The following is a 27,042-nucleotide window of genomic DNA, read 5'->3' as shown; positions in this document are numbered from 1 at the left end:
AGAAAAAATACAACAAAAAAACCCACAACCAAGCAAAGCATCTTTGTGAATGCTTGTGCAGAGAATTAGCCTGTGCTAATCACTGAAAATATCTGAGAATAATACTGTGAAACTATTATACGAAAAGTGCTATAATAGGTCTGTCAGAACAGTTGCCTGGGATGCTGACAATACAAAATTTCCAATTTTACCATGTTACAATTTAATAGAAAATTATGGTATCACTCTCTAGAGGTCTAGAGCAGGTGATTGGTTTTTTTTTTCTTTAAGCACCTTTGCAAACTATAGGTAAAGGGTTCTCACCCTCTATCAAAAAATAGAAATGACAATAAGTAACTCCTAAAACCTTACCATACAAAAAAATCCATTCTTCTATTTCTATGACACACTGTCCCCAAAATCCCTTCTGTAAGAAACTGATATAATACCATACAATGCTGAGTGACCCTTGCCTGAAAAATCTAACAATTTCCAAAGATAATTTATACTCCAAGACTAAAAGGTAATTATTAACTTAATGAGTGAATGTAGTGTTACTTATTTAAAAGGTTTTGGTTTTTTATTTCTAAAAAGTTATGTATATTAATTTTCTTTTAAATCCCATTTCAAGTCTTAGTGTTTTTACAAGACACAACCCTGATTTTACAGCATATCACATGTTATTCTAACTAATTCCTGTACAATATTATAGCCTTGTGGTATGAGAGTATTTTCAGAGAATTACAGAGCAGGTCAGATCAGATCACTTCATGAGATCTCATGAGATCTCGACTCCAAGCAGGGCCCAGTACAACCTCAGAAAAAATGTTTTAGACTTTATCCAAGTCAGTTAATTCATACAACTTCCTAAGGATTGAGACTGTAACAACCTCTCTGAGCAACGTGATCCTTTGGCTCCCCTAAGTCAGAACACATTTTTCCACTTTATGTCCAGTCTCCTGCCATGCACATCCTGTTAGGAGCTTGGATGGGTCTTCCCAATAATCTTTCTGCAGACACTGGGAACTCCTCTTACCCACCCTCTACCCTGAGACTTTCTCTTCTCTAAGCCAAACAAGCCCAGTTCCCTCCACCTCTTCCCACAGCAAGTGCTCCAGCACCTGACAGTTTAACAGCCCTTCACTGATTCACATTCCATTTTATCTGGTTTTGGTGCGCTGAATGTCCCAAACACAACAAAAATAAACATATACTACTCTAGTTTGTCTATTTAGTTTAGTTTATCTATTTTAGATATAGCTATTTATTTTATCAAATAAATAGTTTATCTGTTTATTTGGCTTTTAAATGTTGTTGACTCTCTGGAAGAGATTCAATTCATGTTGCATACACACTGAAATACATGTACCATGATTTTTTTACTTTTTTTTTTTTTTGAGAGATATTAAGTGCAATGCATCTTGGAAATTCTTTTTGGTTTAAACTCTACCAGTCATAACCCCAAAGCCTGTCACTGTCTTAGTATAAAATAATTTAAGACAGTTCTGAACACCGTAGTTACCGAACTGTCTATTAAAGATAACTGTGGCAATTCATCTAAGACAAACTGACAGATTTCAAAGCTTAAACAAGACTTTAAGTATTTTCATAACCTATGAAAATGCTTGCCTATGAATAACTTGTTGAATTTCGAGATTCAGAAGTGCTGCCCTTCAGCCAGCTCAGCTTCACAGCTTGTAGTTATTTTGCATTTTTTGAACAGCTACAGCAAAGTACAGCACCACATTTCTTCTACTCCTTTATAGAGGAGTTTTTTGAGTGTACACAAGATCTATCTATTTGTTGAGGATATTCATCATATTTGTCCCTTTGTTTTCAACTGCAATATTTCCTGCCTGCTGGCTAATGATATCACTGTATGAATTCCAATTAACAAGAAGGTCAGGACAAAACCATAACAGCTTGAGGGAAAAACAAACAAACGAACAAAAAAAACTAAAAACTAGAAAGCAAAACAAGACTTACTGTTAGCATATCATCACATTTCATGTCTGGCATGTCACCATCTTCACTCTTGTTGTAGAACTTGCGGAAAAAATTGAATGCCACTACTGTATACAAGTATACCACTACTGCCAGTAATCCCACTGTTAGGACAAGCTGGAAGACAAAATTACAGAATGGGTGTAACACCACTATGGAATTGTGATTTATCTTTTCTTTAAAAAAAAAAAAAAAAGGAAACTAACAATAAACTGTATGTAGTAGCAGCAGGACAACTTTTACTCTTTATATATTTTTGTAATACAGAGTAATATATCTTCATATTCTCACACAAAGATTGTGTATTTCCTTTTTTTTTTTTTTGATCAAACATAATTAAAAAGACAAATTACACAGAAAAATAATTACAAAGACAAATCTTATGGACAAATAAAAATAATCATTAATCCAATTATTAGAATCATATGAATTCCCCAAAATCAGATGGAAGATCTGAAAATTCACTACCTAATATAATATTACTATCATCTAGTACATAATTAATTGAAATACAGTTATCTACTAATTTAATAGGAAAGCAACTTTTTTTTTTACATGTATGAAATTACATATAGAAAGCACATTGTTCCTAATATTTTGATATCTAAGAAAAGCAGCAACAAGCAGTCCATTGCTCAACTGTAGCATCATTCTGATTTTGCTCTGAGCTTAATGGAAGCAGCTGGGAGGGAGCTTCAGTATTCTGTAAATTGATATTTCACTTCTGTAGCTCCCAGACTGAAAAAGTTCCTTATAAATAATGCCCCCAGTTAATTTTCTAAAACTTCAGGACTGTTTTCAGAAGGGAGAATACCTTTGCTTACAAATCCTACTGTCTAGCTTCGTCATCAACTCAAGTTCTAGAGCTCATGATGAAAGAACATTTCTGTTGTCAACCTGCAGAGCGCCTGACTCAAGTAATGAAGTGATCTTTCCTGTGTACTCCTTAAGTAAAAAACTGGAAAGAAGTGACAGTTGATACCTGTTTGCCATTGTGGGTAACTGATGACAGGATAGTTCGTAATGTCTTGAATCCCATTGCAATGTCAAGGAGATGAGCAGCAAAGAAAAAATTGTTGTAATGGCCAAGGACTGACATGGTCATGTACCACGCTAGGTAAAGGAAAGACTAACAGAAAAAACAAGTACATTCAAAATAAAATTTATGGCTTTCATCTTAATTCAAGACAATAAGGAAAAGTAAAAATTTCTCAAACATGCTTTTCTTTAAATAGAAAAAAGTTCTTTTTAAAGAGAGCATTTTCTAGATATTATTGAGAATTTTCTATTCATGCAACAATATTAAATCCTCAAACACAAAGTCAAAAAGATATGGGCAAAATCAAGAAATTCAGAATTTATACTATAAAACTAATTTTGGAATTTTTAAACCCTTATTTGTAAATGTCTCTACTGTAAAATAAAATCTGATTTAAATTACTTTTAAAAATAATTTCTAAATAATTACATTAAAATATTAATGCCCAATGTTAGCTAATGACAATTACAGAACTGTGCAGGCAACAAAAGGAATTTCATAATTAAGTATATTTAAGTAACCATGAATGTTAATTTCATCTGATCCTCTATCAATTAATTTTTATTGAACTTAAAGACAAGTACTTATCAGAGAAATTATACTTCATCCCTTAAAAAAAATACTAGTCCCAAACAAACACTGTTTACAGATCATGCTGTCTCTAGACCTGGAGGCTTACTGTTTCCACTTTTCCTGAGTACCTTCAGATTAGCCTTTCATTTTCCATCTGTCATAGTTCCAAAATAATTTTCCCCAACTGTTTTCCTTACCAGTAAAATAAGTAAATAGGCAAACGAATAATTGTAAGACGGAAAAATCATATGATGACTGAATTAAATTGCATTTTAACATTCTTGCTTATCTCTCCTTGTTTTTTTTCTTTTAAAGACTCCCTTTTTCAAATTATTGGAATAATTTGTATCATTCTGTTGCACATCTTACTATTGGTTTCAGTAATACAAATTTAGCAATTCAAGATATAGTAACTATATTGATCTGACTGTGCTCCAGGAATATTCAAGTGTTCATTATATTTATGAACAGGAAAAATGGCACTTAGCATTTATAAAGTAAATTTTCTAATTCTACAGTGCAGTACTTTCTTATTGCTTCTAATAAAGCTATCAGAAATAGGGCAGGAATTGACCGAGGTTCTATTAACTACTACCAATGTAACTGAAAATATTTTGACAATGCCTCTTTAAGCTTTCAAGATTTTCTTCTTGTAGTAAAATAAATACATTCCAGAGTATTTCACACCTCTCATTGAAGCACTTTGCATTAACACGTGCTTAGTTCATTTCAGAACATGAATATATACATGTATGTATAAACTGATAAACTTACATTATCAGTGAAAACAACTCCTAATTTCCACATCTGATACTTAACATCAATGGAATTTAGCCTGTAAAAATGAAGGAAAAAAGCATTTAATAGCAAAACACAACTGGAAAATATTAAACACAATCTGTAGGAAGTGCATTGTCACATAGCAGGAGTCAACAGCTGATCAATTTCTTCAAAAGCTGAAATACAATAGAACCTTGTTCTAATTCAGGCTTTTACTCTGGAATGAATCTGGCAAGAAACAAAAAAGCAAAAATCAAATTCAAAAGCACTGTTTTGAATTCATCAGACCTATTGCTGATTGATTTCGAAAATGTTATCATGCATACGAGTGACATAAGCTGTCTTTAAAATCCATGGAGAAAAAAATATTTTATTTTCTTTTTAGTGCAACCCACCTAAGTCTGAAGTAGCTAGTAAAAAAAGGTAACCGAATTTGCACCCTAAAATGCCAATTCTTTACCTTAGTTATTATAGCATACCTTGAGTGACACAATTGGATGACATTAAAGACAGACAAATTTAGATCAGATGAATCTCAGAGCTTGTTCAGAAAATTGACCCATTTTTCTAAGGATATAAGGAAAATAATTAACGAAAACAGGATAATTCTTACCAGTTAATGAGTTTTGACATAGGTACTTAGGAAAATCTTCTATTAATGTTTCTTTTTTAAAAGTAGAAAGCATCTCATCAGATAAAAAACATTCTTTATTAACTGTAAACTAGGTAGGAAATACCCTTTTTATTGCACTGTCTCAAAATTTTGTGCCAGACACTTAACAACATCAGCAGGTGATACTTCATCAAGAATGTTGCCCCTTGACCATTACAAAAAAGAAACCACTGAACCAAAACAAACCAATGAGTTATATGATGTCTGTCAGCTTTCTGTGTGTCTCAAAGACAGAACACAGAACAGATTATTTTGAAGTATCCTGCACAAAGCCTCTGTAAGGATCCGCTAGGCTGAGGATTCCCAAGTAAATAATCAAAGCATGAGTTATTTTACATTAGCATCCATAAGGGGAAAGGTTTGAAACTGAGATTCCTTTATGTGAATCAAAGGAACAGGCTGGGAATTTGGACGTTAACAGTGACTGTGCCTGCCTCTCAACCACAACAGCTGAAGTCCCTATCCACCTGCAGATAGGCACTTCTACTCAGACTGACAGACACATCCACACTTTTGTAAATCCTATAGTGTCATCATAGCAAGTACAAATCTTGAGACTTCAGGTGAAAAAACTACTGCAAGTAAAAGTCCTTACTTTTTCACTAGCCATTATGGGCAAGAGATATACTGTCACTTGAGGGAAAAGTCTACTATTTTTCCAGGAATAATTCTGCTCTCTGAGAAACTACAATACTAAAAAGGGGGTTACCCACTCCAGAATATTTTGAAAACCTAGGTCATTGTTTCTCATGGAAAGGAAGAGCAAGACCTTTCAAATTCTTCCACATTCTGAGGCCAACTGCATTCATTGTTTGTACACTTCATATTTAGGATATGGTTTCTCACCAACCTATAAAAACTTCAGATCTTCCAGGAGAAAATTATTTACAATTTTTCTATTCTTGAAAGTGGATGACTTATGGGAGCATTTGACAGAAGCCCTACTTATTTTCCTATTTAGCCTTATGTCAAAGCTTGCTGCAGATGCTTAAGCCTTATCTGCCTCTTCTATTGACTCTGACTAAACTAATGATCCCACAAACAACAGCAGTTAGAAAGGGAAAGGGAAATAACAATAGCACCCTCTGAAAATTAACTTTCATGTTTGTGTCTTCCACATTATTTTCTCAAATATTCTACATCCATGATGCATCTAATTTAACACCATCCACCCAAAAGAAGAAACAAATTCAATGGAAAAACAGCAGCACTGTCTCCATCTCAGTGTGCAAAATTTAACTGTCTTTACTGTCTAATCTACAGGAAAGCTCCAACCACATCATCCTTCTAAGCTGGCTACAGTTAAATAATACTGCAACATATTTAAATAATATAAATATTAAAATATATATATACATTTAAATAAATACACTTAAAAATATTCAAGGCTGCATCAATGAGCTGGATGGCTTTTGAAGAGTCAGTAAAATACAGATGTTTTTAATGCAGTATTATCACTGCAGAAGCTTTTGAAGCATGGTCACCTGCAAGTAGGGTGCTTTAAGTCCCTTGCAAAAAGACAGATGCAAATCCCAGGCTATTTTTCCAAAGGAAAGGGAGAGAAAAAGTAGGAGCTAGGGGTCAAGGAGACTTGTTCAATTGCATTGAAGATGAAAATGCTGCTCAGTGCACTTCCCTCCTGTATTGTGAGACACAGCTATCTGGGCTCTGCCACCTCTTCCTGGCACAGGCAGAAGTATCAGAGCTGAAACTTACACCAGGTTGCACCATTCTCTATTTTCTTCCCAAATTATTGCAGTAAGGGATCAGTTTTAATGTTTTTTTCTACCTCTTTCCTCACTGCAAGGTAAATACATGTCAAATTTGGAATCTGGAATATGTGTAAGTTTTAGTAGCTCCATTAGTATTCATTTTTGAAACTGTTAAAAAGTGGATGAACATACCTTCCTGAAGAGTATATTTTTTATGCGACTGGTTCTGCAAATTTTTATAATAGTTTTTTATTTTCCTGCAACATATTAATCTGTTATGAATATGAAATGACTCCTCCAGGGAGAACAGGAAAGATGGATGAGGTCATAAATTTTTTTACTGTATATAACATGGAGGAGATATTAGAGATGTTAAAAAAAAAAGCATCCTTTAGACATGATTCTTAAATTAAATATTTCATCAGCCTTGTTCAACTGCTTTATTCTGCTCTGTTTTTTCAAGATTATTCACAGAAACATTATTTAAATATTTTTCCCCTCATATTAGTATGAGCACACAGGGAAGGGAAAGTAGTTTTATTTTGGTTTTTATACCAATAATAAAATTAGTAGGTTTTTTCCTAAACTGAAGCATGGGTCCTACTGCAATCCAGCAGGAGCAAAACAGCATAGAAGAAAGCAATCAGGAAAGTACTACTGCCACAATATTAAATTTTATTTAGTACTGAAATGCCACAGAGTCCTTGAGCTTTTACACTGCACCTGATTGATTGTTCAGACAGACTCCTGATTTATTAATATCCATCTTTTATAAAGATGGATAAAAGAGCCATCCTTACAAAATCAGCTCTTGCTTCAATGCACTTCTAATCTACCAGTAGTCTCACTGCCTACTTCTCATAATTCTGGCACACCCATTGATAAAATGTTTTTAGAGAGAACTTGAAATAAACCCTTAAATCAGAATCTCTGTAGCATTAAAATTCCATCTGTTAAAATATGTTCTATCTAGTTGAATACCTTTTTATAATGCAGAACTGGAAAAAACATTTTTTGCAGTGCTTTATAAAAGCCTGTTCTTCAAAGGAGAATTTACTACTCTGAATTTCTAGGGGCTTCTCTTCATTTCCGTCTCCCAAATGATATATAAATGCACAGTTTAGGGAAAACAAGTTATAAAAGGATGTGAAGATTAATCATCCAATTCCCAGATTTTACTGGTCACTAGCACTTAAATTTATTTCATCATCTCCTTATAATCAGAACAGACAGGGCCATTTTTGCCCATTCTTTCCAGCAGAGCTGAACTGAGAACTTGAAAAGGAGATTCCAGACCAGCTGTGATGACACTATCCAAAGAGTGGGAATGTAATGTATTCAAGCTGCTGTGCACTAAACTAAATCTTCATACATAAAAAACCAGAGAAATCCTGCATATACATTGTCTATAATTAATTAAATTTACTGTATCACACAACATAAGAATTGATTTCTTATGCAAGTGTACGTGAGCAACAGATGTTTTGTCTGAATGACAAACTTGAATGCTTGATTTTAACTTACAAAAAACCCAACAAAATTTAAAAAAAAAAGAAACAAACTAAAAATCCCAATTACAAACTGTAGGCAAATGCTTACACAGCAGAAAAGGAGCTATCCTTCTTTGGTTTCTTCTTTTCTCGAGCATCACTAAAATCAAGAGCAGCTTTGTCCATTCCTAGTAATTCGCTGATCCTGTCACGGCCATAGAACTCACCGTATTTATCCATTACCTAAAGTTAGAAGGAATATTCAAAAATATTCATCAGTGGGGTAGATCAGCAGTTATTTGGCCTGGATCTGAAGACAAGAGGTTTAACACATAAGGCGCCTGAAAACAGTGCTTCATGATTATGAATGACATTGTCATCACAAGATCTTGAACATAGATTGAACATAGAGTTGTGGCAAAAAACAATTTTCAGTGAACTCAAACTAGGCCCTATCTCTTTCTAACAAAATTTAACATGTTTCCTAAGTAATTTTCCTGGAAATAAATATTTACTTGCTTTCATTCTGACTGAACACACAGCTCCTTCCTAAATATTATCTGTCTCTTCTCATTTCAAAAATTATAGTCAAATACAAAATTTTTTAATAACAAGATCATAACTCAGTGACTCCTGTAGGTGAAGAGGTATTTTTCCAGCTTTCTAATAGGAAAGGCTTTAAATATTCATAGATATTTTTTCAGATTTTTAGAGAAGCTTTTTTTGTAGCAAGCCTGGAAACACTGCTTCATTATATGTACTATTTTGTAGACTGACGATTAAAATACAAATATATATAAAAGAAGACATTCATTGCAAATAGTATATTTGAAGACAGTTAAATCACACAGTGCAGTTCCTCAGCCAAAGCTAAAGTCTTCCACACAACTTAAAACCATACTCCTTTCCTTTTGATTTAAGCCTTTCTTGACCATCTACATTGACAGAACCAATGTAGAATTGTATTTTCTTTCTCAAGAACTCTGTGAGAGCTAATGCTTCCCCTTTGCTTAGACAGACATGTAGAAATCTCTACATAATAACCTAAAAGATGAAAAAAAAATTTCCATACCAAAATGAGTACACAATTCAAAGGAATTTTTTGGTCAGATTGACCTAAGATTTACAAAGCAGAAGAGCTAAGAGTATTAAAAAGCAGGTTTCCAAAATTATGATACAAGATTGGCATTAAAGTGTGAAGGAGGGGTAAATCTGATCTAATAACATGCACTCTCTCTTTTTCAATTGTGACCAAACACACTAAAAAGATTCTTTTTGCTGTAAGCTATTGTACAAGCATTAGATTTATTTCTTAAGAGCAAGCTGAGAAAACATTCAAAATACCATTTGTAAGAATGCTCAAGCCTAGAGGACTACAGTGGCACAGGGGCAGGCAGGAACCCAAAATATGGATTCACAGTGAATGGATGCTCTGCCTGGTCCCTCCCAGGGCAGCCTCAGGAGAGCCTCAGACCCAAATCTGAAATCCATCAAAATGAGTCACTGGTAAAACTCTCCAGATCATCTGTGAGACTAAGAGGATTACTGCCAAGGGATGCATACACTATGCATCCCATAAATGGGATTTTATTGGATGTTACAGGGAGAAAGCAAAGATGGAGAAAGGGATGGATTTAGGTGACTTGGGGAAGAAAAACCATGGGAAAACAAAGAGGTAAGGGACAAAAAAGGCCAGTGCATGTATATACCTTTCAGGGAGTTATGGTTGCCTGATTATGCAGTGTACCTAAATATCTCAATTTTTTCTGTCTTCTTATTAATACTTTTTAACCTATTGGGTGAGAGACAACACCATTTTCTGTGTATGGAGGTGAATACATAAATACGGACAGGACATTTTACATAATTTGCATTATATGTACAAGCAGACACAAAATTCTTCATGTAATTTCATAAATGTATTTGAATTCCTGATTAATACAAAATCTGTATGTAGAAAAAGTTCGAAATATATTAAAAAAAATAGTTTTAAGAATCTGGTAAGGAATTCTGAGTATTTCAAAATTGTAAATATTGAAATCTACAGTGAATCAGTTATATTTCAAAGAAGTGTAGTCCATATTTCTCCCAACATGAACAGAAATATGCATTAAAATTTTATTTTAACCTCATAAATCTCTTTAAAAAGAAGCCTTACCTTTCTTTTCACAAACTTGTCCCAATAGTTATTTGGAAAAGACCTGAAAACCACAGATAAACAAGATTACATTTTAGACAAATATATACAATTCTGTTTCTATGAGTCGCAATGTGGTGGCTACCACCAGTCAGTCACTCATGAACATTCTGGAGTGAAAGTTGCCAAATGGTGTTCAGCCTACCATGTAAATGTGAGAAGCAGAGCAGAGCCAATGCCTGCACTCAGGATTCTAGAGCAGCTACATCCCACACACAGCCCCACCAGGCAAAGAAACAGAGCTTTGAGTATGTGATGCAAAGCACAGCTCACTTTTGAACTTACAGCAATGCACAACTATCATCACTGTCCTTGCCAAAACAAAACCATCCCTCTTCCTTTTTTCTTTTATGAAGAGAAATAATTTTAAGGCAAAAATTTGAGAATGCGTAAGATTAAATAGTAAGAGTAAAAATGACAGCAAACATTAGCCTTGTAGGTGCCTGAAAATTTTGCATATCCTTGCTAGAAATATATCTCTAATAATTATTTATTTTAGACAAGATGGATGATAAGTATGTAACTGGGGAAACAGAAGAGTAATTACTTGCAGGGTTATAATGGGACAGAGTAAGTAAAAACTCACTGTGTGTTGATTACAAGTCTATCCCACTGTCCCTTAATATCATCCTCTGATGGCTGCTCAGTTATATATAGCCCATCAAATTCCAATTTCCTTGCCACTTCCTTTTCTCTCTTAAAAATAACCAGTGGAACCTGCAGTTGAAAGAAAATACAGGAATTATATAAAATGCACTGATATGTCTGCAAACTTTAAGAAAAGCTGGTTGCTATGAAGAAACAAGTATCAAAACTGAACAAAGCAAAAAATAGTACTTGAAAAAATTAAAAGACTTAACAATTCCCTAGAACACAGAAAATATATTGATACACTAGGGGCAGGTAATTCAGATTCATTAAACTGCAGTGTGCTAAACAGTCGTAAAAAGATGGTCAAAATACCTGAAGAGGGATCCTTCAAATAAAAACAGTTTTTCAGTGCCACAAAAGGATTAGAGGTAGTCAAGTGAAAGAGACCTAAAATATTTTTTTTAATCCTTCAAAATTCTAGTTCCACATATTATTTTGGGATGGTATTTTTTGATTTCATTTTGATACCCAGAGATGTTAGAGGCTCCTTTTATTTGTTAAAGGATTTTTGAGATTTCACAGTGGGAAACAAAGTGTTTTGCTGCAGAGACCAAAGACTGTGAGCAACAAAAAAGAATTGTCAGCAGCCGAGACACCTAGCCAGGCTATATCTACAACCCTCTTTCATCAGCTGGATGACTTCAAAAGTACATTTCAAGAAGGCAGATGTAAATAGTGGTCCAAGTTGAGTGAATTTTCCTAAGAAATGTGCTACCAAAAAAAAGTAAACTTTTTACTTTATCCTACTCTTTCCTGGAACTATTTCACAGATCCCCAAAATTCACCCACCTTGCATTACCCACCTTGACTGCAATAGTAGTCAAGATTGTTACTATTTCAGTATACTCATGGACATGAATATACTGAAATAGTAATAATGAAAATCAAGACTACTCCAGCAATACAATTACATTAGATACAATAAAAAAGAGTTCCAACACTATTTTCAGACTGCTAAATGAGAAAAATGTAATGGATTTCATGCTGAGCAATATTTAGAAGCAAACCTATCATACACTGGCCTGCAGTTCAGAAGATTTTGGACTTAAAGATCTCCAAAACTGAGACTGAAACCATATTTGGACCATATTTTGATTTCAGAATTGGAAAGAAGTCAATTAATGAAGATAAATATTGATAACAATGTTTTTCCCTTCTAGTCAGAGAATAAATGTTCCAAAAAAAAGTAATATAAAAGGTCAGAGTAGAAACAAACAAAAAAGCATGAGGCAGAAGAAAACATCTAAAAACCCAGAAACCTAAGCTTTCATGCTGCATGGCAACTCATGCAACAAAAGAATGGTTTAGTATCTATTGACCTGTAGGCATACTTAAAGTAGAGATGAAAATCAACACTAAAAGTAGTGACATGATGAATGTTTCCTTGAGCTACAAATGCAGATTGTGTCTTTTAGCACAGGACAAATTACTAGCCATTGAAAGAGGAAAAGAAAAATATTAATATACAGAGATATAAGGACAAATGAGCAGCTGGGTCATATCAAGGGTCCATTTAATTTAGCACTATCCTGCACTTTGACTTACAGCTTTTGCCCTGGAAGTGTGTAAAAATGGGGGAAGTACATGTCAGATACACTTCTCCCAGCTCCAGAGATTTATGAAATTTGGTTTTCTTAAACCACAATCAGCATTTTGCCAGCCGAAGTGGCATCTTTACTTTTCAGATCCCTCACAGAGATCTTCTCCAAAATAGTCCTTTAGGCTATGCTTAGGCTCCTGCCAAAACACTACCAGCAGAGTGTGTGTGTAGGAACAGCAGGCATCTTATAGAGCCACAATATGCAGCAGCAGTAGTCCAAAATGCTTCATTCTTTTCAAATGACCTAATTGACAGACTAGTAATGCAGTATCTAAAACTGTCATCTGTGTCATGTGTGTTCACATCTTGTCTTTGGCAGTCACAAGCAGTTTCTGAAGCAGGTTACTGCTGTAACTGTCTGACTGACTGCAAATCAGACTCTGGCCTACAGCCTCCTGAACAGACACATCACCTAACACACACTTTCTGTGTACATTACGCTAACAACTCAAGATTTTTTTCACAGAGTACCCCAACCTGCTTAAGCAGGTTGACTTTAAGTTATACTGCTAGACAGATTAGAAAGTTTAGACCCAGAAAAAAGAGTTAATTTTTTGTCTTACTTTCAAACAATAATACCCTATGATGCAGAAGAATGAGATGACTGTGTGTAGGATGGCCAAAATCCTCAGTGTGGGCTCCATGTAGCCACTGCTTTCTTCCAGGACATAATGCACTGCAATGACCCTCTCATCATCACTTTCCAGGATGTTCAACTTGGTACTTTCACCATCAGATACCACAGGAAGCTCCTTTTCTTCTGTCACAGCAGATGTGGAGACCTGTTTAAAACAATATTGCAATATTCTTTTGACAGGAGCTTTACAATACTACAAGTTAAGTTGTTGAGCTGAAAAAATGATACCAAAGACAATATAACTGTAAAGAAACTTTAAAGAATGTTTGCTTTTGCATAAAAATGTCCGGAAAGAATACTTCAGCAAGACCTTTTCATCTTGTTACACCAGTCTGTGAAAATGTGCTTTTTCTTTCCTTTTTTTTCCACTGTCTGTCCATGTTACCAAATCTGGTCCATGATGAATTTTATCACTTCAAATTCAAGAAAAGGCACAGGCCTCTTAGAAGAAATGCTTGACAGTAGTCTTTATCATCACAGCTTTCTGCCCAAAAATTATTCAAGTCCAAAGTCTCTAGAGTTGCATTAATGTTACTAAAATCTTGACAATATCAGTGATATTCTAGGTAGCTTAAGATCATGTGACTCTCGGCTGTAAAAACCCTTTCAGGAGAGCATAATGGCACAAGAAAACAGCTCAACTGACATGGATTCATTTAAGTTACTTATGAAGGCTCAGCTTGGCAGCTTCACTGTACTGGGAAATGGAGCATCTGAGGCAAGGGTGTGCCTCTCAGCCTGCTGCCTTTGTCCTAGCACAATGCTCTGTCAACAGCTATCTGTGTACTGGAAATCTATTTTTACTTCACACAAACATTTCAGCTGTTACCATGTTAGATTTCTGAAGTGGTAGGATGAAGCAGGTATTTAACATGTTAGGCAGTTTTACCATAACATATTGACTACAAAATCCAGATGTTTTCCAGTGTACAACTTAAATAGTTATATTTTTAGAAATTTACCTTATAGAAAAGAAGGATGAAGTTGATGGCAAAAGCAACAAATAACGCCAACATCCTCATGTTGTAAAAGTTTCGTGCAAAATAATTCTGAAAAGAGGACAGAACATAAATACACTTTGCCTAATAAAGATTCAACCATCATTAGTAAGTTGCTGCTGAGAGGGGTTTTTTTGTGGGTTTTTTTTTCCCTAATGGAACTTTTTAATAGAATTATAAATATAAAAAAAAACAACTAACAAATATTTTGAATGATGTACAAGTTCTCTCCTACTTGACATGTGCAATAATGAATAAAGGACCTTTCATTTCACTCCATTCATAAAAGATGAAGGATTTCTAATTGCCTCTTACATATTTTTCATTATCCTCTCAATACACTTGGAAACAACACAGAGACATGACAATATAAGAGGAATGTAATAATACAGAAGTCTCTATCTTCCCTGTAGTTCAATATTCATAGATAAAGCAAATTGCTACTTTTACCAAAAAAAAAACCCTCTGCATATAAGTTTATCTTAAACATCTTCTATTCCTAAATCAACTGCATTTTTACCAGGCCAGCAAAAATTCACATGTGACCTGAGTACCATGAATAGAAAGCTTTTCTGACATTTTGATGCTATCAAAAGGACTGCAGAAATGTACCTTTTCCCTTCCTGACAACACACAAACCTTTACAGTACACGTTTTTCAATATTTTAACACTCCTACAGGAATTCTGCCATTTTTCAGCCCTAATCATAGATGACTATTAGTGAAATATAAAATGAGACTATTAGAAAAAAATTTAGCTAAATTCACATGATTGCAATGGGAATTGCAGCCTAAAAGTGAATCTCAGTTCAAAAGCCAAATTTAAACACTTAATTTCTTAATAAGATTTTGACTACAGCTTTGTAGCTTTGCTATGTTCTCATACTAGAAGTAGGCCATCCCTACACAATTATATATTATATACATAGCAAAAGTGTACTTCTTTTTGCTTTGCATTTCACTCTGGTCTCAGAGAATATGAATGGATTTTAAGCAGCTATGGAGCAAATGTTATCTGATATTTTACTGAGAGACTCTCAGATGCAGTTTTACATTTTCATATGGTCTTATTTTCTACAGGTTTTGAAAAGCTTAAAAAATACTGATCTGCTATTTCACAAAAAAAAAAAAATCTGCAACATCTTTTCTTATTCACTTCAGGTTAAGCATTGTATCTTAGTTGATTGTTTTTAAAGGAAAGCTTGTAATTTCCCAAAGGTGTCTCTCAGGGAAGGAGAACTCCTACTGTTTCACTGGCTGCTTTAAAAATTCAGGATTTTACTACCATAAGAATGCATGGATGTTTTCCATGATACACAGGCATCTCTGAATGTCTAGGTTTGAAATAATAATGGTCTTCCTAAGAATTAATATCTTGTATACTAAGTTATTTGCGTGTTTCTTTTCTCTAATATTCCCATTAAACCTTTTCTTCATTGTTCTCTTTAAGGACAATGGTGGATAGAAGAATATGGTCCACCAGATGCTATTTGTCTTTATATTGTTAGAATATTGTGGTATGTGTCTTGGCCAACAGCTAAACATGTAAGTTAGATAACAACTTACAAGAAGTTTCTGCTGATATGCAATGATATTCTTCCAGAAAACTGATTCCTGAACTTCTGGTTCTCCATATCTGTGCGTATGCAGTTGTCTTAATTTCTGTTTCCCCTTGTCTTCCTTGGTTTTCTCTTCTTTTTCTCCATCTTCTCCTCTTAGGATAAAAACAAAGGCAAAATAGTATGTCAAATTAATAAATTAAAATCACACCCTGAAATAGACTTTTTTGTGAAAAACACCCTGAAATTCTGTCTTTTAATGAGGCTCAAGTTGCCATGACTCATGCAGTTCATGCACATGACAAATATCCCTCTTCAGTCCAAAGTGCTGGCAAGGGTGACAGTCTGGTTAAGGCCACAGATGAACTTACTGGTTCAGCACCCTGAAGTGGAAATGTTAGCTGGTAGAGGCAGGTAAACAAAAATCTGCCAACCTTGCTATCAGAGGTTCTTCATAACTATGCAGCTGATTCTTGCAGTGACAAAATGTCTGTAAGCTGGCAGCTCTATGTCTGCATGAGTGCCTACATGTTTAAATGCTGCCCTCCAACCTCATGCACTTAAACAATCCAGTTCCCACAAAGGCTGCAGAAATCTTTGGTTCTTCTTGCCCTTACAAGTCAAACCTCAAGTTTTAAATTCTGCATTTCTGCCCACCTGATGAAGTCATAAGTACCCACTCCAGGAGGAGATGAAGTAAGATTTTGTCAGCATCTGGTGTGCGAGTATCACCATGCTGTCTCATTAGAGAAAGTCAGAGTTCACAGGCTGCCTTCTCCAAATACATGATCTAAAGAACTGTGAATTGTCTTAGAAGTTAATTTGAACTGTCAGCATGATAGATGAAAAGATCACAGAAGTCTATTTGAAGCCAAACCAGAGTGAGAGGCAACTTCTAAATTACATTATTTATTTCTCTGTTCCTATCTACAAACAGAATGACTGATGTCCAAAGCAGGCTCCTCTTCCTAGAAGACATTTGATAAACTTTCACTTGAAAGTTTGTCATGTCAGGAGTAGCTTCAGGGCAGCTAATAGTGCCAGGTACTGTACTCTTGGCAGAGAATACAAGTATTACTGCAACTCACACAGTCAAGCAGAGCAATCAACAGTGAATGACCTTCAAAAGTCAGGAAGACTTCCCCTCACAAAGTTATAGTGGCCAAGTTAGAAATTTGCTGCACTGGTTAAGAAGATGAGTTTTTGTTATGGACAAGTGCTTGTCATCCCAGAAGAGCAGTAATTATTAGAGTTTGAGACTAAGGGATCTTCTTAGAATTTTGACAGTGATAAATCAGATACAGAAACTGTACATAGAAATGTACACGTATCAGGAATCATAAAATACAGGGATGGAGATTCACAGTTTTTACTGGTTAAAACCAAGCACTATATTTTGCTTTCCACTATTTTATTCTGAGCTAATGGCATTAACATTAGATTTTAACATGTCCTAAAAGGGTTTAAATTATTATTGATCAAATATCTTCATAAAGATGTCAGAGTACTCTGTAATTCATTAAAATTGTACTGGAATGTTAAGGTTTTGCAAAATGCAAATAACTCAAAACATGTCATAGCAAATGGGAGAGAGTAAAGCAGATTCAGTCTCTATCACTGATGGATAGCAGGTCTCTGCAACTCAGGTGCTCTTAGAAAGTTTTCAAAATTTTTTTTTTCCAGTTTTAAGATTTGCCAAGGAAAAAAAAAAACAACTAAGCACATTCTAAAAGAAATTAAATAGAAATTAAATGGAGATTACAAAGGATGCTTCTGGGAAGGGAAATTATAGAATCATAGTGGTGCTTATAGGGCATTTCCTTGCAAATGTGCACAGATGAGAACTGTTTAAAAAAGCACCCCAGCCTAATTGGAATGAGAACTGATAGAAAATTAAAGGCAAAGGAGTACAAACAAACCTGAGGTTTTTCTGAGGTTTTTTTCAGTAAAACAAAACACTTTTTTTTTTTTGGTAGGATCAGAGGTTAAAGTAATACATACTCAGCTTTTTCAGGTTCTGATTTTGTTTCTTCTTTCTCTTCCTTTTCATCTTCTTTCACCTTCTCCTACAGAAAACCAGGATTAAAAACCATGTGTAAATATTATTATTATACAGTACAGAGTTAATTAAAAGAATACCCTGAATGCAGAATCTTAGGGGGCTTTGAGTTTTTTTGTTAAACAATGGAAAACCTGAAAAAATATGATAATTTGATTTACATGAATGAAGAGAGGCAATTTAGCACTGAATTAAAAGCAATCCAAAACAATATGTCCTTAGAGAAGGCTGTAGAAATTCAGGTTTGTGACATCAGAAAGAGTAAACACTAGTAATTATACATGGTTCTTTAAAAAAAAAAAAGTCAGAAAACCCAGAAAAGCAAAGATGCAAGTATTATTTCAAGACTACATTTAATACACGAAAGAGAGAAATAGCTATCAGAAATAGAAGATACAATTACCTGGATTTTTTCCTGTACCTCGGGCATTGGGGCTAAGGAGGGAGTGCTCAGTAAATCACTCAAACCAGCATTTGGATTGTGAGGGATCAATTTATACTGTCCACCTTCTCGTTTCAAATCCAAACCAAATATATCTGAGAGTAGATCACTCTCTTCTGTTAGAGTCTGCAGATCCGTCAAGTCTTCTGCAGGCAATGCAGCTTCCGATGGTTTCCTCTCCCCTTCTTCTTCTTCCCCACGCACTTCATCCTGAGTGGGATCTGGCATATTAGCCAACAGTTCAGCCACCTTGATTTTCTTGGCTCCTTCTACTAGGCTTCCTCCAAGCAGCAAACTGCATATGATGCGAAAAAAGCCCCGGACAACACTACAAGCAAAATATAGTAAGCCCACCAAAATGCTCCAGTAGGAAGAAAACAAAGCCATGACCATGTCCTTCATGGTCATTTTCTTCACTTTTTTCATTTGTTTCTTTAGACTCTTCATGCTGAGCATTTTCATAAGAGTCATTAAATTATACTTGAGAGCTACTAAAGCTGACTTCATGGTCACGAGAGAGAAGAAACCCATTCTAGGATCTTCTTCCTCAGAATTATCTTTTTCATTCTCCTCTTTATTAGCTGACCTTTCATTCAGATCTGACTCAGAGATCTGGGCAGCCAGTTGCATTTCAAAGATGGTATCCTCACAGAAGTTAACAAAAAGCTCCATCTTTTCTTTCTCTCCACCTTCATTTACAACATCAAATATAAACTGTCTCTTTGACTCTTTTACCTGAGGTTTTTCCCACTGAGTCCGACTTGACTCACTTATTTCAAAATAAACTCGTTCAATGCGCTTTGCGCTGCCCATGATTTCTATACGTCCGAGGAAAGGCTGAAAGTAATTCAGCACACTCTCTGAGAGCTCCAGGAAAGTCTGCAAGCGCGTATCATGGGGCATGTGCTCTGACAGGTTGGTCAGGAGAACAGCAACATTGAAACCAATGTCTTTTGCAGGCTCATGAAATCGTTTCACAAACTCCTCGTAGTCCAAAGTCTCATTCTCATCTGTTTCAGCACATGACAGCAGAAACTCCGTTTCAGACTGAGTGTAGTGCTTATGGCTTTCCATTGCCCTGTGAAAATCCCTCTTCGAAATTATCCCTTTACCATCAGGGTCATACTCTTTGAATGCATCAGAGGAAGTCAAATCTTTCAATTTTAGGAACATATCAAAAAACTTCAGAATCATCTCCACATTGTTGGATGATTCCACAAGCATATCGACCATCTGCTTTCCTATAGTTCCATTCACAACATTACCTAGAGATAATGACAGGATATTAGAGATAATATCAGCAAATATTTTGGCAAAGAAAAGTGTATTATAATGATCAGTGAAACAATCAAAGAGTAAGAATGACAAATTATTGGATAACACACTTACATGAGGAAGCTAGCTATGAAATCTGGAGTCTTTTACTATCAACTCTACCCTAAGACTTGGAAAAAATGTGACTAAGTATTTGCAATTACAGAAAGGAAGAATTAACAAGGCCTGTAGAGAGAGAGATCATACATTTAATGCAGTACTACAAGTGGGGTAGCATATAATAAATTTCCCTATAGTGCAGCACAGACAGATCTAATGTCACTAGTTCACTAATATTTAGATGAGCAGCTCAGTAGGGTCCATACAGAGCACAGCCTACAGTACTAAGAATTTACTTTGCTTTTCAGTAACGTTCTATGAGCCCAAAGCCTGGGGAATCAAAATTTCAGGACCTTGAACATAGTCACTAGATGAATAAAGGCTGTTCTTTATGGATAAGATCACTACCAAAATAAATGCAATATATTAAGGTTGTTAATAAAATGACTGGCCAACAGTTTCATCCCCAGAATTCCAGATTTCAACTTAAATGTAAAAGCCATTTAACCATCTAACCCAAAAGATAAGTCAAGTTCACAGAAAAAACCCAGAACTTCTGTTAGCTCCAGATTTTATAAAGTTATGGCATTCAGAATTAACATAACCTATGTCAACTACCCCACTTCAATCTCCCATTTACTTTCAGACCTGAAGACTTTCAGTCTTCTCACAATTGAGACATGAAAATTAAAAATGCAAAGAAATATAGAGCACTATCTCTCAAATGAAGAAAATTACGAAGGTAAAAACTTTGCTAGAACAACTACGAAAGAGATTTCACATTTTTACTACCTTCCAGCATAGACAGCAACATGACAACCATATCTTTCTGAAGATCCATTAATTCCTTCAATAGTTCAATTTGACTGGAATCCTAAACAACAAAACAGTATATAAATATAAATGATATATTGCTTTCTTTGACATTTATTTATGTGCATGCATATTTCACCTTGTAAAAAGCAGACTTAGAAGTTAAAAAGCTAGAAGTGTCAAAAACGGTAATACAGTGAAAATATAATTAATTGCTCAAATTCTCACAGTATATTTACACCATCATCTGTTTAGAAAGAGTAATTAAATAAAGAGAAAACTGAATATGATAAAAGATTTAAAGCAATAACTGGGTATGTCAAGGTCACAGATGGTTCTTCTGTAATGTTTTGTGTCAACTAAAATATTGTCACTTTTGGTGTCATCACGTTTACAGCCATGGAAAATTGTAAAAACAGCAACAGCAGTAGCACATAGAGCTCAAAGTATAACGTGATTCAAAATGAGCAATTTCATTATAGGTCACTGAACTTTTCGGAGGGAAAAAGAAAAGTTGAAATAAAATGTTAAAATATTTATTGATAAGGATCCATTAATATATCCTTAGACATGCAATTAAATTGATTTTTAGCCACTTCTTATCTCATTGGGTTTACCGAGTTTACTATATCACTTGCCTGGAGTCTGTCTGGATAGAATTATTCAACTACTTAATTACTTCCTCAGTGATACACTGCTATATCATGCCATTGATAACAAATACTTGAGCTTTGCTGGACTTCAGTGAGTGGTACAACAAACTCAAGGTACTCTATGGCTGTGGCAGGATGCTTTGCCCTGATAAAGCTTATCTGCTTGGCCTGGAACCCAGTCAGGAGATAAAGCAGTGCAAGCATCTGTGATGAGCTACCATAGTGCTGCTTCTTAGTGGTCAATATGCTAAAAGGCTGGCTTACCATCTTTAAACACACACCTGTCCCTTTGAAGTCAGACTTGACAGATAAGCTGCTGAACTGACCTAGAGGCCTATGACTGCCAGCCAACTTCTTTCTGCTATCAAAAATCCATGCCATTTTCATGGTTAGATTCTTCCACAAACTTGATGTATGTGGCATTTCTCCCTTGGATTTGGGACACCTCTCCACAGTTACTTTACAAGGATTGAGAGAAAGAGGAAGAAGTACACCACAAAATGGAGTGTGATAAGATTCATTCAACTCTATGTAATATTTCTTCTGCTAGCTTGCATATAATTGCTTTAACAGAATTGCTTTCATATGGTGTGCTTTGACAATAAGTGTTATAGTTGACCAGTGGTTTTAGTTTTTATACTATGTAGTAAGTAATTCTGGTTAAGATCTGTCTGTTCAATTTTTTTAATAACTAACTCATCTTTTATAAATTCATCATCATTAAAACTTGCAGGACATTGATTTAATCACACCTCTGTAATTCTTTAAATTTAAACTGTCAAAAATATCTGAAGCTAAGGAAGGGTTTACTTTCATTTAAACCCCTTTCTATGAAGGAGTTTAAAATACAAAAAAGGTTTTCTTTCTGTTCTTCAGACTCAAATAAAAAGATTTTATAATAAACATTGTCTAAAGCACCCACTCCACCATCAACGATGACAATTTGGATCTTGGATTGAAAACTGCATAATTTGGAAATAACAAGATTTTTAATTGATTTGCCCTCTAAGTTTTCATTACAAAACTTTTAACTACAAAAGTTATTTACAACCCAGATTGTCTTTGTTCATTTGGATTGAAAACTGTACTTTCTTTTTCTACCTTAGATTCTTAAGAATATTACTATTATCACATTGTTCCTTCCTGGTACAAGATAGAGAATTCAAATGCAAAAAAAAAAAAAAAGGAAAAAAAATAAAGTGCAAAACCCAAACAAAACAGTGATTTAATTTTCTCCTGTTAAAATCTTGCTTCAAATATTCTCCAAAAGTGCTCTGGAAACTCATGATTGAAAAAAAACCCCAAGTATTCAGTCTAGGCAGGTCCCTCTTACAGACCAAAGCCATACAGCAACTCCTTATAACTCCACTTAGCCACACCACTTTTGAAAACTGGTATTTCAACAGAATCTGAAAAACACATTGAAATATTCTTGTAATAAATATAAATGAAAAAAAGAGCCCATAACTATTCTGATGTTTCCTGCTAGACTCTATAAAGAGCTTTCAAAAGCCAAAAGCTTGAACTCCAAGCAAGAGAAAGAAACCATCATCATTTAGAGTGATGCATTTGGAATTATACACTTGGAGTGTTTCTGTCATCCCAGAGAACATCAGGAGTAAGTGCACACTCCTGTTGTGCACAGCTGCTGGGCTATCTTTGAAGAGGCGGGATGAGTATCGTTATTTTCTAGATTCAGTAATCAAAGATGCTGTGAAGCCATTCTGGGCACAGCTGAGACTATAAACTTGTCATTACTGTAAAAGCAAATCTTGCCAATAGCCACATCTTATTTCATAAGCAGCACATAGCTACCACATGCTTGCCTTACTGTCAGTAACTACTTAAATACCTCTTTCCAGTTTGCTTTAGTGGAATAGGAAGAAGCATAATAGCCTTCACTGTGGCCTACCAAAATACTGACTATTTTAAAATTCTTTAAATAACAAAGATGTTTCAAAACCAGAACAGTATCTACAGGCACTTTTAAATGCACTTCAGGAGAAATTCAATGCATTTATCTTGAAAATCATGTTTTACTGTGATGCCATTTGTGGGAAGAAGACTTCTATGTAGCCATAAAGAATGAGAAGTGTACCTGTAGCTCAAAGTCCACAAGTGTCAGCAAGCAGCCTACTTTCATCCATTAAGTTCCAAGGGCAGGGAGAAAAATAATTCGATCAAGACTACTTCAATTTATGCAAAGAATACTTACATGGACACCTCTGGAGACAAATAATGAAATTTAAAACCTCAGAGACTTCAGAGCTGTATTTCTAAATAACACTTTCACAAGCTTATGACATTTTTCTCTAAACATATTACATTATGCAAAAAATCAGAATCAGTGCATTGAATTAAAATGTGTAATTCTTTTAAAAATTTAAGAAGTTGAAAATTGCACTTCTTAAGGATAGGATTCCTCACACCTCATTTTCACACTCTAAATAAGTGTCTCTGCCAGTCCCCTTCACTCTTTCTACAGCTTATGAAATGAGTACTCACGTCCAAAAGAAATTCACTCATTATAAGGTCTGACTACTCTCTACTAAGAGTGAAAAAGGTTTATATGAAAAAGGTTTACAGACATGTGTTGAACTAGGGTTTAATAAAGATGAATCAGGGTTCAGTGCAGGAGCTATCAATGAACATGATGGGTCCTGCATAAAAGGAAACTGCAGAAAACACTGTGAGAGAATTTTGGTATAGAAGACCGGAACTGAGAGTTCTTTTTGAATATCAGTGATATACTTTGTTTGCAGTTTGATCTAATCTGCTTTGTACCAGTGGCCAGTGATCCCCTTATAGGTCTGCTATTCACACCCGTTCTAGTTTTAAAATTTTCTCCCTCAATTTTATTGTATTCTATCATCTCTGGCTTTTATTTTTTTCTACCAACTGCTTTTATTAATGTTTGTTTCTCTTTTACAAAAATGCTAGTGACTTATGAAGGAAAAAGTAAACTAAAAAGATACCTGAGAGAGCTTCATCTGCATGTGGGCAAATACATGAAGGAAACCAACTACAGCATCCCACAGCCTGCTGTGTGCCAGACTTTGCTGATTACCAGTACACGGCCCCTATTGTTCAGGCAACATAAAAAAAAAAAAAAGAAAAAAGAAAACCAAAGTTTGTTTGAAAGAAATTCAACAAAAAGAGGAAGAAATACACATAAGTGTATAGTTTAGGGTTGTCCTTTAGAAACTCCTATGAAATATTAAACATATCTAGAATTATGTATTTAATAACACCACTGACTGTAAAAAAATAACCTAATAATTACTCCTAATAACTTGGCCTGTTTTAGCCAAGTCTCAATATACTAATTCAGACCCCCAAAGTGTGTAACTGTTTGCAACTTCAAACAATAAGTGCTGAAAGGATACAAATCTTCAAGCTGTTTCTTCTTTATGTAGTTCTGTAAATTAGGAAAAACCTTAGAGAAGGTTAAAGCAAAATTCACATAAGGGATTAGAGAATCAGTTTCCTGGTTTTCCCCCCAGCATATTGTAGACCACAGCGCTAAAAAATACTTAAAGAAAATTCTAAAGAGTAGTGACAGTTATATACATATATTTCATTCTTTAGCTTCATATATAAACAAATGCACTAAAATAATGTTGAAGAATAAATGCATCTATATTATATTTCTATGTTATACCTAGCTACTTTATATCTTCATGCTAAATGTATGATGAATTTTCTTTCAAGTTCATAACATTCTGAGGAAATCAATTTACCTGGATATACTCTGTGAGAGTATTGAAAACTTGTTTTGCAACCTGGATGGCTTTGGAAAAATTTCTTTGTCCTTGTTCATCAATAACATCCTTCCCAGAATAATACCAATAGAAATCACTGATGGACTCCTAAAGAAAAAACAGTTGTGAGAAGCATAAAGAGATTCTGTGGCCAAACTGGCTTCATATAGAATATATGAATATAAGAAAAAACAGTGTTAGACAGCTCTAGTTCTAGAATTTATTTAGTTTAAAAAGGCTTTAAATTAACCACCCAGCGATTCTCAAATACTACTTCAAGAATTATAGTTTCATCTCAAGGGAATCAATAGGAAAACAAATACAGGGAAAGAAATAACTTAAATACCCCACAGCAAACCTCAAAATAAAATAAATTAAAATTAGATGACTTGGTATCTGATCTTAGAAATATAACAACCTGCATTTTGAAAGGGAGTGCTCAGTAGTACTGCCATGCTGCATGCTGTTCATTAAACAATGTCTCTTTATACTGCCTGCTTGACACCTAGTCAATAGTGGGAGCAAATGTTGCTTTGTGTGCATGATTCCTCTCTCCATCTTCCCCAAAGGCAAGCTTATTAAATTTTCAACAAAGTAAGCAATGGAATGAAAATCATTGTATTGTCTCCACAACTTCTACAGAGTGCAAAAAGATAGAAAGCAATGTTGATAACAGCAGCAGTGTAAACAAAAAAAAAGAAAAAGAATTTTCAAAGTCTGGAATTCTCAGAGCAAATAAATGAATGGCTAAAGGGAACTTAACTAGATAAATACTTAAAAAAAAAACAAACCATAATATATTATCATGTGCAGTGATTTTCAGAAAGAAGACAATTACAGGTAAAAATTATGAACATTTATAACAAAATATGTTTTTGCACCATTCACATGCTGTAATCTGGATACAAAGCAATTTTTTTTCATTGATTTCTACATTCCTGTGACAATTAAATGTTTTCATATTAAAAGGATTTGAGAGATAGTTAAAAATAGATTACTGAAAGGGTTTTTAACGCACTGCCTTCTGCAGTTTTTTTTCCTTTTGCCTTTTTTTCTCCTTCTCAGAAAATGTGCTATTCTTATGCTTCACTCTACTCCAGCACATGGGCATTCATTTACAGAGTGGCCAGTGCTCAGCCTAAATCAGAATACGGATGAAAAAGCAGCTGGCTGAAACTGAACTTGAGCAATACAAAAAGCTTCTCATTCACAGGGTAATTTCAGTCAACACCTGTGCTCAGGGACCCACTGAGCATGGCCCCATCTTCTGTGCTCTCCTTGGTTAACAGCCTCCATCACATTCCTGCAGATAAGGCCTGGAACCAGTCTTTCACACCTATGCTGCCTTTCACTCTCCCTGAACAAAGTAGCAATTCTTAAAGAACTACAGCCACTAGAGAATTTCAGCCTTTCTCGTCAGCTTGGTCTACAGGGACCAGAATAAGTATGATGACAAATAAATGTGTTCCTCTAATAAAACTTGTATAGAAGTAAGTAATATTTTCATCTATGTCCTCATATATAAATTACTTACCTGAACTCTCAATAAGTAATCCACAGTAGAAATGATAATATTAACAGTTGTGTTGTTACCAGTTTGAGTTCTCAGGTAATTCTGAAAATCTAAAAATTCAAATAGAATTTTAATTTAAATTTATTTAAGTTTTGAAACAATACAGAAAATTAATTATGGTTTACGATGGTCTAGAAAAGTTTAGCTTAGAGACATGGATTGGATGTTCTTCTCTTTCCTTGTTTTTATTTTTAGTTGGGTTTGTTTGTTTTTGTCAATAAATCATTGTAAGAGTTTTGACATCTTATTGCAGAGATCACATACCAGTGAACTTCTAAAGCCAGAACCTTGTCTACATACTTCACCTGTAACTTGGTCTTTCTTTAATCTATTTATGACTAGAACTACATCAATATCAATGCAATTATACTCAGAATATATTTTGTTAAGTAAAATTAAATCAAATAATTACACAAATCCTGATGACTAAGTCAGAAATATGTCTAATGCCTAAAAAGGAAAAATATCCCTTTTT

The 27,042-nt window shown here is 34.6% G+C and overlaps 1 protein-coding gene across 1 annotated transcript in view; it reads right to left on the bottom strand.

Annotated features, from left to right (window-relative positions):
- Positions 1-27,042, bottom strand: part of RYR2 (ryanodine receptor 2) — a 384,696-nt gene that overhangs the window by 7,681 nt on the left and 349,973 nt on the right. The window contains exons 86-100 of the mRNA XM_066546800.1: positions 26,529-26,617; positions 24,974-25,102; positions 24,209-24,313; positions 20,560-20,641; positions 18,355-19,658; positions 17,894-17,958; positions 15,900-16,047; positions 14,298-14,384; positions 13,262-13,480; positions 11,034-11,164; positions 10,409-10,451; positions 8,360-8,493; positions 4,370-4,430; positions 2,966-3,112; positions 1,966-2,100 (exon numbers count right to left, since the gene is read on the bottom strand). Coding sequence (XP_066402897.1) covers positions 1,966-2,100; positions 2,966-3,112; positions 4,370-4,430; positions 8,360-8,493; positions 10,409-10,451; positions 11,034-11,164; positions 13,262-13,480; positions 14,298-14,384; positions 15,900-16,047; positions 17,894-17,958; positions 18,355-19,658; positions 20,560-20,641; positions 24,209-24,313; positions 24,974-25,102; positions 26,529-26,617 — 2,879 coding nt within the window. The remainder of the gene's footprint in view (positions 1-1,965; positions 2,101-2,965; positions 3,113-4,369; positions 4,431-8,359; positions 8,494-10,408; positions 10,452-11,033; positions 11,165-13,261; positions 13,481-14,297; positions 14,385-15,899; positions 16,048-17,893; positions 17,959-18,354; positions 19,659-20,559; positions 20,642-24,208; positions 24,314-24,973; positions 25,103-26,528; positions 26,618-27,042) is intronic.

The sequence above is a fragment of the Molothrus aeneus genome, chromosome 3 (assembly GCF_037042795.1).
Source record: "Molothrus aeneus isolate 106 chromosome 3, BPBGC_Maene_1.0, whole genome shotgun sequence".
Taxonomy (NCBI): domain Eukaryota; kingdom Metazoa; phylum Chordata; class Aves; order Passeriformes; family Icteridae; genus Molothrus; species Molothrus aeneus.
This window is presented reverse-complemented; position numbering and strand designations above follow the sequence as displayed.